At 46.6% G+C, this 10,861-nt stretch overlaps 1 protein-coding gene across 1 annotated transcript in view; it reads left to right on the top strand.

The window, feature by feature from the left end:
• LOC309637014 (alpha-tectorin) overlaps positions 1-10,861 on the top strand; it is a 74,485-nt gene that overhangs the window by 6,561 nt on the left and 57,063 nt on the right. Inside the window, exons 2-5 of the mRNA XM_082410944.1 lie at positions 1,369-1,502; positions 4,166-4,453; positions 8,085-8,222; positions 8,577-8,742. Coding sequence (XP_082267070.1) covers positions 1,369-1,502; positions 4,166-4,453; positions 8,085-8,222; positions 8,577-8,742 — 726 coding nt within the window. The remainder of the gene's footprint in view (positions 1-1,368; positions 1,503-4,165; positions 4,454-8,084; positions 8,223-8,576; positions 8,743-10,861) is intronic.

Raw genomic sequence — 10,861 nt, 5'->3', positions numbered from 1 at the left:
GATGCTAGTTAGCCCTGGGAAACAGAGCAGCTCTTCCTCCAGGCAGACCTCCGCTCATTCCCTGCTCCACGAGGAGAGAAGCTGGCACTTGGCCAGGCACTACTGAACTGCTTCTGGTCACTCGGCCACCCTCTTACATGAGCTGCTCTCTGCTCACTTAAAGGCTCCCAAAAGAGCAGGGCAGCCCTTGGTGTTTTCTCGCCAGCCTATCGGCTCCATCATCACAGAGCAGGGATTTTCCCAAGGAGGGGCCCCCAACCTGAGGATGGGGCATCAAAGTCTGCAAGCAGGTGCCTCACGAACTGTCAGCAGAAGCCCCAGATGGATTTTCCACACATGATTTAAGAAGATGGAAGCATAGATGATGTTCTATTGCTCTATTTTCATCCAAGAAAAGAAAGGACAGAGGCAAAGAAACATTACACCCCAGATATAGATTATTTCATAAATGCCATTGGACCTGGTCATCAGAAATGTAGACCCTGGGGAAATTGTCTAATTTCTCTCTCTGAACTGGGCCACCCCTTGCAAGAGTTTGGATGAGAAACTTCCGAGAAACAAGCCAGCTTGCCAAGAGAGGTGGTGACACGGTTACAGGAGGGGAGCTGTGTGTCTGTGTGATGACTCTCACCTTTGACCAGGATGATGAGTAAGCGCCCCGAGCCTCCTCCCCAGAGAGTGCTCAGAGGCCCAACCTCCTTGGCCCCAGAGGCTCCCATGTCTGTCTTTGTAAACAGGAGCTGGGCAGAGAGAGACTTCTCATGGGGCCGGAGCTCAATCAAGGTCATTCACAGGCCAGTTACTACAAACCCTCTCTTCCCACTCTTGTCCCAGATCCAACTATTGTTTATTTCCTCTGTGATCTGGTATCTTCTCCTATTGTGCATCTGGAGGAAGGGGACTCCTTTCAGGAAAAGACTGGATAGTAGAATTCTTGAGCTAGAAGGGAGTCTCGTAGCCACTGGCCACGTCCTCTGTACGTTGCCTTCCAATCAAGGATTCAGCGGGCTAAACCACACCAGAGCTAGAGGCACCTCTCACTGCTCTGAGAGCCCCAGGCAGGGCTGATTTCACAACCTTGCAGCCAGTGTTAACCATCGCTGTCTCCTAAATGTATGGAAACGTAGAAATGAAGCGGGAAGTGATTTCTCTTAAGGAGAAATGCCATCACTTCCACGCTCCCCTTTCCAGAGGCAGAAGATAACGCACCGTGTCCAGCTGAGGTTGAGGATAAATGAAAAGCCTGTCTGACTTACATGTCGTTTGTAAGACTTACTGAAAGAAGCTGGCTTTAGTGGGTGGGAGGAAAGCAGCCTGCCGAACCGAAGAGGGATCGGCCGTCTACCTAACCGCCCTCTCTCTTGACAGTTCAGCCCAGGGAGCTCATGTATCCATTTTGGCAGAATGACACCAAAACCCCTAAAGTAGACGACGGAAGCTCATCTGAGATTAAGCTGGCCATCCCCGTCTTCTTCTTTGGCGTTCCTTACCGCACCATCTATGTAAGTGGCAAGTGGCCCAGCTGTTGCTCTAGGGCTCTCCCACCTTGTTGGTCATTAAGGAAAAGTATTTTAAATACCTTCTTCCAGGGCTCTGGGAATGGAGGATTTGTCGGCAGCCCAGACCACAAGTTCTGAGATTTCATGAGCTGATAGGTTTTATGATTAAGAAAGTCAAAGGTATATTTCATGGCTAATGTTCATAGCGGAGGAGTATACAGAGCAATGGATTGCTTTTGCGGGTGATTAAACACCCAAGTGAAGCAGAGGCCCCAATGCCAGGAACATCATTTCTGCCACTAGACAAGATAAAAAGGTACAATGAACCACAATAGGAGCAATAGCAATTTTCTTTCCCTTCTGGGGGTGTGAAGACTTTAGGCATCTGCTCTTCTTAGGCTTCCTACCAATTTGGAGCAGAGTCAGAGCAGAATAGAGGGGTACTCAACTATTATATAAAGGTTGTTTGCAGAATTGGCCAACCTCACCGGGTCTGAGATACGCCATAGGGTCTCATTGTCAAAGCTGCATGAAGAAATGGTGTCATTTGCTGCCAGAGCTCTGCTGGGCACCTGTGTTCTCAGGTTATTTTTGGTCATTGGAATTGCTGCTAGTGAGACTACAGCACATTGACAAGAAGATTCAGAGCAACTGAACCTGTCTTGATTTTCGGCCTTAAAAGAATTGAGTGAAGCAAATGTAGATTATATTACAGCCTATTCTATTCTGCGCCCTGCCCTGGAAGAAGAAATAAAACTCCAGGCACCTCCATCTCTGGCTTCCTCTGCATCTGGGACCTCTATCTTCCCCAACTTTTGATTGATAGCTCAAGGCTGACTCCCACTAGAAAAGAGTTCCCTCTTCCATTACGTAACCTGTGGGCCTTGAACTTGCAGCATCAGCATCACCTAGGCACTTGCTAGAAATGTCACTTCTCAGGACCCACCCCAGACCTACTGAATCTGGGAGGGGGCCCAGCTATCTGTTTGAACAAGCCCTCCAGGGAATTCTGATGCCCACAAAAGTTTGAGAACCACTGCTCTTAACTATAGAATATAATCAAAACACATCTGAGTCATCACCAACTTCCTCTGCTAGTCTGTGTGTTTTAATTACACCACTGTTCCCCAGAAAACACATTGCTCCGGCATCCTGAAATGCCTTTTATGCTCTACTCACTGTAGAGCCTCCTTAGTCTATAACAGCTGATTGTACGTTTCTGAATGTGTTGACCTGATTTTGGAGATGAGAGGGATGCACAGGACTTCCATTCTGGAAGCCTTGGTCTCCTAGACCGCTAGAACACACGTATTTAGTCAAGCTCCTCTTTCTCCTCCATTGTACTAAGTGACACGGAGTCTGAATAATTCTTGCCTTTGCAGAAGGAGGGTCCTTAATTTGGGGGAGGCTTATTTGAGGGCAAGTTTTTCCTTGGGTTTCCAGCACTTTAAGTCATGCAGTCTTGTTCAGGCTTCTGGGTTGTTCACTGATACTTGCAGACAGTAGACTCTCAATGTCCTTGTAGCTGGATCTCCAGCTTCCTTTCCAAACTGCACACCCTTGCTTCCCAAATAGGTTGACATACCCTTGGCCCAGGTACTGATAACTTATCTCTGGGATCTGGGTCACTGTTAATGTCCATAATATTACTAATTAAATATGAACCTAACAATAGAATGTTCTCTATTGAGGAATTGCAAGTATTCCCACCACAGACACTCCTGCTGTTGAAACCATACAAGCCTCTGGGTTAAATCAGCTTCGTGTACCAACATATTGAGCTGCAGACACAGGCAGAGGCAAATTGTTTACAGATCCTGTTTATGAGTATATATATCGGCTTGTTATTTGCAGTAAGGTTTAGTAATTTAATAAGTTTACTGAGCCATTTACAAATCATGAAGAAATCACCATAAGATAGTCATTTACATATACAATGTAAAGTTTTCATGTCTCCATTTTGTGCAGAGACTATACAAAGAAGCTAACAAACTACAAGAGCTGTAATGGAATTGGGCTCATCTGTAGATTGTACAGATGACTGTATCTTTTTCTGGGTACCGAGTGGTTCTGACATCAGTAGAAATCCTTTAAATGTCTCATCCAGGGTGGGATATGGTTCATCTTGAGATCTGAGTTTGGTGATGGAGTATTTGATTTACCTTTTACTGACACTCCTCTCTTGTCATGTAATAGGAATCAAGGTCTAATATAGAGTTCCTCAGTTTTTTAATTTAACTTTCTGCTTCCATGTTTTTTGGGTTTTTTCCTGTCTATTTTGCATCTGTAACTCTGGATCTTCTTTATTGCCCACATAAGCCACTGCCTAGCCCAACACACACACACACACACACACACACACACACACACAATCCAGTAGCATTTGATAAGTATAAATAAAGACAGGATAGAGAACATGAAAATGAGGCTGATTATTAATAAGAAATGCAGCTGGCTACAAATTGAAAGTGAAAAGAAACCAATGAGTTTGTCTGGAAGCAAATGACCTCCTAGCTGAGAAATGGAAGCTGCTGTTTGGGGGTTCTGGTCCAGTAGTTTAAAAGTCGTTTCCATTCAGATGATTAGGCGAGCGTCTGTCTTGGTTTATGACTCTGAAATTGTCATAGTCTCAGATCCACTGTGCAAAACCTCTTTTACTTTTGTAGGTCAATAACAATGGAGTTGTTTCATTCAACGTGCTAGTGAGCCAGTTCACGCCTGAATCTTTTCCCCTGACGGATGGGAGGGCCTTCATTGCTCCATTTTGGGCAGATGTGCACAATGGGATTCGAGGCGAGATCTATTACAGAGAGACCATGGACCCTGTCATCTTGAAAAGAGCCACCAAGGACATCAGGAAGTATTTCAAAGACATGGCAACCTTCTCTGCCACTTGGGTTTTCATTGTGACCTGGGAGGAAGTCACGTTTTATGGAGGGAGCAGCACCACACCTGTAATCATTCAAATTTTCCCTTTTCCGCTTCGTATTCTGACGTCTAATTCTCGTCCATCTTCACTACTGTGAAGGAGTCTAATTGTTAGAGCTGAAGAATGTCAGTTTCCTTGAGTTAAACTGAGGAGTCTTGCTACCCACTTTCCAGGAAACAGAGGGAGCTATCACACCTAACCAGTCCAGTCAGCTGTAATATTTCAGAAGATGTGTCATCTCTATCACGAACCATTACAAATGTCTAAAAAGAAGCCCTCCACAATTTTCTTGCAGTAGGTAGCATTCCTATTTTGCAGGAGAGTGATTGAGGCACTGAGACCCCATACGATTAGGGACCCACCAGGAACCCAAAGGTCCCTTTTCCTTACCAGAGGGCCAAATGCCTCTCTCCATCAGCTAATTTCCTTTTTTTTCTTTTTTCACAAAACCTGATAGGAAAAGGAAACTAGGGTGTCAGTTTGGAGCCAAATGATCTGGCTCATTTTATTATGTTATGACCTTTTTAAAAATTGTGACCAGAGCTAGAATTATTCATATTTGATGCTAATTGGGTTGGGCAGTTAAAGTGTTTCATGAATAAAGTTTCAGCATCTGCTCAGAAATCCTAAATGGGCAATCAAATAAAAGTCATATAAGAAAGATTATCACTGGCATTATTATAGAGATCATCAACACTCTACATAAAGGGACAGAACATTAATTTTCAGGAAAGCCTGCAGTTTGTTTGGATGACTTTGGCAATGGAGTTTTTTGAAGCAGCAGATGCGTCTTCAATGTATAATTTCCAGTAAGCAAAGACACTCAGAAATCTTCCCTCCGCTTTCTTAGGATTATTTCCAATTCCATCTGTTTTCCGATTTCCTTGGCGATGAGTCAGTTGTTTCAGGGTGGAACAGAAACTACTGAGTTAGAGACAGAGGTGGAGAAGTGCTGGGCTTGCATTTCGTAGCTGCCCTGCTGTGCGCACCCGGCCTCTTTGCGCCCGTCTGACCAGAGCATCGCAATGCACTTTATCACTAAGAGGTTCTGGGGAACAGAAAGATACAAGTTTAAACAGTGGATGCACTGGCTAGAAATAACCTCTAAAGAAGCAAAAATTTCCCTCTGTCATGTAATGGATTGCTAACGACTCCTTGGGTGATGTTTTATGTCCTTGAACCTCATACCTTACAGCTTTAGGATGCAGGATGCCAGCGATCGATAAATTTTAGTGTCAGAGGGAGAAAAAAAAAAAGAGAAGAAATGCCCATCAAATGCTGACCACCAGTTTTTCAAAAAAACTTCCGTTGGCAGTAAAAATGGCAAGATAATTTAGATACTTCCTGGTTTGTACTTTGGCGTAAATTTCTGGACTAGGTGAGGACTCTTTCAGTGCGGATGAATGAGGTAACATCTAAGCGCTTTGAGCTCCTTGGAGAAAAAGATGATAAAAATCCTCCAGAGCTGCGGGAGCGTCCATCCGTCCCTGTCTTTGAAATCGGCCCCCTCTTCCGTCTCCCATTATCCCAGGCTCCCCCTTCTTTAGAGGAACACGTATCAACAGGCCAACTAAACACTGGGCATGAGAGATCTTTTAGAAGCAGAAGCCCAGTAGAAAGTCAAGAGGATGTGTTTACTTTAAGGAAGGAAAACTAATATTTACTGAGGCTGACTGTCAACCCAGGGCTGTGATAGGCTATCTTGGCAAATCATTTAACCCTCACAAGAATGTTCCCAAGGAAGCTCGCCGTCCACTTTAAAGGCGAGGGAACAGGCCCAGAGAGGTTAAGTAACTTGCCCAAGTGTCAAGAAAAGGGATTTGAACCTCATATGAGGCAGAGCAGGGTGCAAACCCAGTCTCCGAACTCTGAATGCTAAACTCTTTCCTCAGCTGCCCCCTCCAGGTAGTGTTAGAAGTCCTCTGAAGTATAAAAGGGCTTTTCAAGAATTAAAAACATGGTTTTACAAGAACAGATCCAGAGGAGTCTTACAACCCATGTTGAAGAGTTACCTGTGGGGGGGTGTGAGAGTGAGGGAGAAGGTGCATAGGGCGAGCCAGCTTCTGGAGCGTTCTTAGGATGGCTGGCTGGTTTTAACGTGACTTCTGGGATCAGACATAGGTTGCTTTCAAGACCTGCTTGGACCAAAGATATTTCCAACTTCATTTCAGGGGAAGGAATTCACATCCGGAAGGAGCATCCTGGTCTGAAGGAGGGTTTAGTTTTGGTCCTTGTGTGACCTTGACTTTATGCCTTTCTCTTGAATCTGACCCCACAGCGACCATATAGGTGACTGCTCGGTCCTCTCTGTGTCCCACTTTGCCCTTTTGTTGAACAGGGCCAGAGAATGGAGGCATAAACCTGGGTGGCTCTATCATAAACGCCATCAGCTGTGGCAAGCACAGAGCTTGAGGAGAAAGTTCTCGTGTACAAAAAGGGCTTTTCTTTACTTGCACCTTTTCTCCCTCCCTGGGACTGTCTAGGATGGGAGATTTGGGGCTTCCAAGATCCTTTACCCCAGTTTGATTACACAGGATAAGGATGTGGGTCTTCCTCTGCATCTGACAGAATGTTAACCAGGACGGTATCGGGCAGCTAGGAAAATGCTAGGTTTGAATGGAAAAGGTCGAAGCAGCCTCTCCTTTTAACTCTATTTTTTACTTGAATTTCCTGAAAACATGCATCAGGGGGTAGGGATTAGCAAAGGGAAATAGTAAAGGACAGAGTTTGCTACAGCTTGTTTCTGGAAACTGTTTGCAAGACTGATTTGAATGTATATAACATCTCTGTCCTAAAAAGTTGAAACTTAAAACCGTGTGTAATGACAGTGCACAAAGAGATCAGACTGGGAGCTCTGGCTCCAATTCTGTTTTCTGTTGCTGGGTCATTGTGGAATTTCCAGCAATTCATTTCCCTGAGCCCTCAGTTTTCTTAGCTCCTACGATGGGAATGGGCCAAAAATTTGCCCGTCTTAGCATTGGTTGAGGTACAGATGGGCGTGGAGAATTTTGCAGATATAAAGTGACGCATAAATGCTCCATTAGAGGAGCAATTTCTCCCCACAAAGTGCTTTTTAAAAATCACTTTCCAACCTGCATTTAAAAGAGGGGGAGACGTCTCACCAAGATTAGCGGAGTGTTCCAGGAAGCGAGAGAGCAGGGCCCATGCCACCACTAGAGTCACACCGACTGGCATTTTCGTGCTCTGCCCTCTCCCTCTCCATCCCCCCACCCCACCCCCACCCCCGCCCTACCCCACCTGCTCTGGGAACAGGTGCTCACAGCCCTCTCCCCGGCTCCACTAGTTCCTATAGTTTATTCTCATGCTGCCATCTATAGGTGCCCACGTATTATCACACGCTGAGTCGGGCCGCTGACTTTCCTGTCTGGTACCTGTCAGAGATGTAAGAGGGACGCTGAGTCAGCCTCTAGGTTATTCTCAGGCCATTTCTCTTCTGGATGCACAGCCCCACATGTCTTGCTTTTCCCACTGGAGGGGAGAACATATTTGGAGAGAAGGCGGAGCACCGAGGCTGGGGTCGGAGCAGCTCTGAGCTGCTTGCGTGGGGAGGGGGCAGGGTAAAGGGAGCTGCTACCGGGGAGAGGAGCTCCTGGGGGTGTAAGTCCTGAGCCCGCCCGCCCATTCGCATCCTGCAGGTGAACACCTTCCAGGCCGTCCTGGTGTCTGACGGTTCCTATACGTTCACGCTCTTCAATTATTACGAAATCAACTGGACCACGGGGACGGCGAGCGGCGGTGATCCCCTGACGGGTCTTGGGGGAGTGATGGCACAGGTAGGCGGTTCTCTGGCTCATCCTCCTATGTGTTTCTGAAGCACTGCACTCTCTCCTTATGCTCTCAGCATCTGGGGGCGGGGGTCCTGCTTTGAACTGGAGAAGCGTGTCTGACCCTGCAGGTTGACTGAGGGACTAGTGTTGCCCATCTTTGATACCTGGATCCGGGTGTGGCATGAACTAGCGGGCCTTTATCACCTGAAATGGGGGCCCCAGAGACTCCAGGAAAAGGGGTCTCTTGATTTCAGGTGTGCTGAAAACAAGATGGTGGGCAAGTAAACCAAGGTCGGGGCGGCGGGTTGGGGGGGAGGTGATGTGTGTGCTCGAAAGTCTGCTCTCCCTTTTGTGCTCTAGGCAGGATTTAATGGTGGAAACCTCACCAATTTCTTCAGCCTTCCGGGGTCAAGAACCCCTGATATTGTGAATATCCAAGAGACCACAAACGTCAATGTTCCAGGTCGCTGGGCATTTAAAGTTGATGGGAAGGAAATTGACCCAGCCAATGGCTGCACCTCCAGAGGTAAAGGCATTTCCTCTTCTCTGAGGCAAAGCAGGGTTTGTTTCGTTTAGATAGACAGGCGGGCTTTTAAGCCACGGTGGGGGGGACTCATTGCTGATGCTTTACCCTTTGAAGTCTCCCGTCTGGGTTATGGAGATCAAGGTAATTTTCGCATGCACGTTCATCACTCCAGGAGCTGAAACCCTGCGCTGGCCATACTGTGGTTTCTGAAGTCTTTGCCTGGGGTATGAACACAGCTCCCCATTGGGAACTGCTCCAAAGTGGACGAGGCTCTTGAATGATTCCTCAGCCGGAGGGACAGAAGGGAGCCCTCCTGTTTAACATTATTTTTGTTGTCGTTGTTGTTGCCATTTCCCCCTTTAAATTTTCCTTCTCTTCTTTACTCCTGCTCTGCCATCTGCACTTTGTAGATCCATGGGAGTGGGTGAACTTGGAGCATCACCAAGTCTGTACGAGAGTAAACCAGTACTTCCTAGTATGATTAGAAAGAAAGGAAAAAACGTGTCATAGTCTTTAGGGTAGCTTCTCCTAAAGTCCTCCAAGCAGCAGCAAAACATGCAGGAATTTAGGGAGAAGCAAAGCCGGCTTTAGGTCTGTGTGAACAAGCTGTAGGTGGGTTTCCTTTACATGGGCATCCAAAGTTTGGAGCCTCCTCTGAAACGTCAAAACCCCTTTGGATGTACAAAACAGTCCAGGACTCTCACAGGGACGCCATAGTTTATAGATTCCTGCTTCTTATATGTCTAAAAGTATTCAGAAAACAGGATTTCTGGGCATATTTCTGCCTCTAGGAGTGGAGGCTATAGCAACTAGAATTAGTCAATCATCTATCCATCTGTCTGTGCATTTATATACCCATCCACTCACCCACTCACCTACCCACCCATCTACCCATCTACCCATCCGTCCATTCAGCCTTCCGGCCACTGCATCTTTCCAAATGCGCTTAGCCACTCTCTTAGGTGCTGAAGATGGTGCTTGCTCTGGACCCCCGTGACCCTACCATGGTAGAGAAGACAGCACAGAAGCAGTGAGGACACGACGTAAGACCTATTATGAGAGACATGAGTGCAGGGTGCTGTGTAAGCACAGAAGATGACCCTGGGGAAAATGCTTCCCGATTCCTAGGAAAGTTATGGGTTGGGATGAAAATTTCAGGAGGTCTCTTGCCCCCCTTCCATTGAGAGCATGGCCAGGTGACCTCTGTGTCTCAGCAGGCCTGAGGGCTTTGATTTGTGTAATAATCAGAAGAGCCATATTCACCTGATCTGAAATGCCCACACCCTCTGCCCCCATCCCCTGCGCTGTGGTCACACTTATCAAACCTCTGCTTTTGCTCTGAGGAAAGGTCTTTTGTGAAGATGGCCTGCCTGGGCATCCTTGCCTCTGTGGACTCTGTAAAGTCCTCCATGTTCAGAAGAGCAAATAAATGTTTAGAGCTAAGCCAGTATTAAACTGGACAGAAAAGAATCTAGCTCCAAAGGTCACCAGGATTTCAGAGATTGCGCTCTCCTCCCTTACAGAGTGTAAACACATCTTCATCTAAGGTCTGTGAAGATACCAAACCAATGCTCCGTTATCTCTCTCGCTTTTATGGCCTGGGCTAGGGACCTACCCAATGTCTCTCGCCTTTGTCCAAGTGTCAAGGAGCTGACTGGCTGTGGCCGTGCTACCTAAGTGCCAGGTGACAGCCTCTCCTTGAGTCCCGGGAATGAAATGCTGTGATAATGGAAAACAGTGGCTCGCAGAGCTGTGGGGTTGGTCAGATGCCAGCTGTGTACAAAGTCCTCACTTTGACTTCATTCTTTCCCTCCTGAGTTATGGCTTTGGGTTTCGTATACAGGACAAATTCAATCTCCTCATACAGACTGCTGTGCATTTTAATGTGCCACTGGACATACATCAGTCTAATGAGATGGGGATTTGGCCTGGGCAATAGCAGGGGAAGTGTTGCATAGAGCTGGTTTATTATATCATCATTTTGCAAACAGAATTATCTCAGAGAGTCTACCTTTTGGTCCAAACCTCCTCTATTCAAAGGCATTTCTCCCTCATTTATTGGAAGCCTGAGAAAGCAGAGACTGGAAATCATACCGAGCGGAGGCTGCTAGAATATGTG

This window comes from Balaenoptera physalus, assembly GCF_965194825.1.
Source record: "Balaenoptera physalus genome assembly, chromosome: 10".
Taxonomy (NCBI): domain Eukaryota; kingdom Metazoa; phylum Chordata; class Mammalia; order Artiodactyla; family Balaenopteridae; genus Balaenoptera; species Balaenoptera physalus.
The sequence above is the reverse complement of the archived record's forward strand: the minus strand, read 5'-3'. Positions and strand labels throughout refer to the sequence as shown.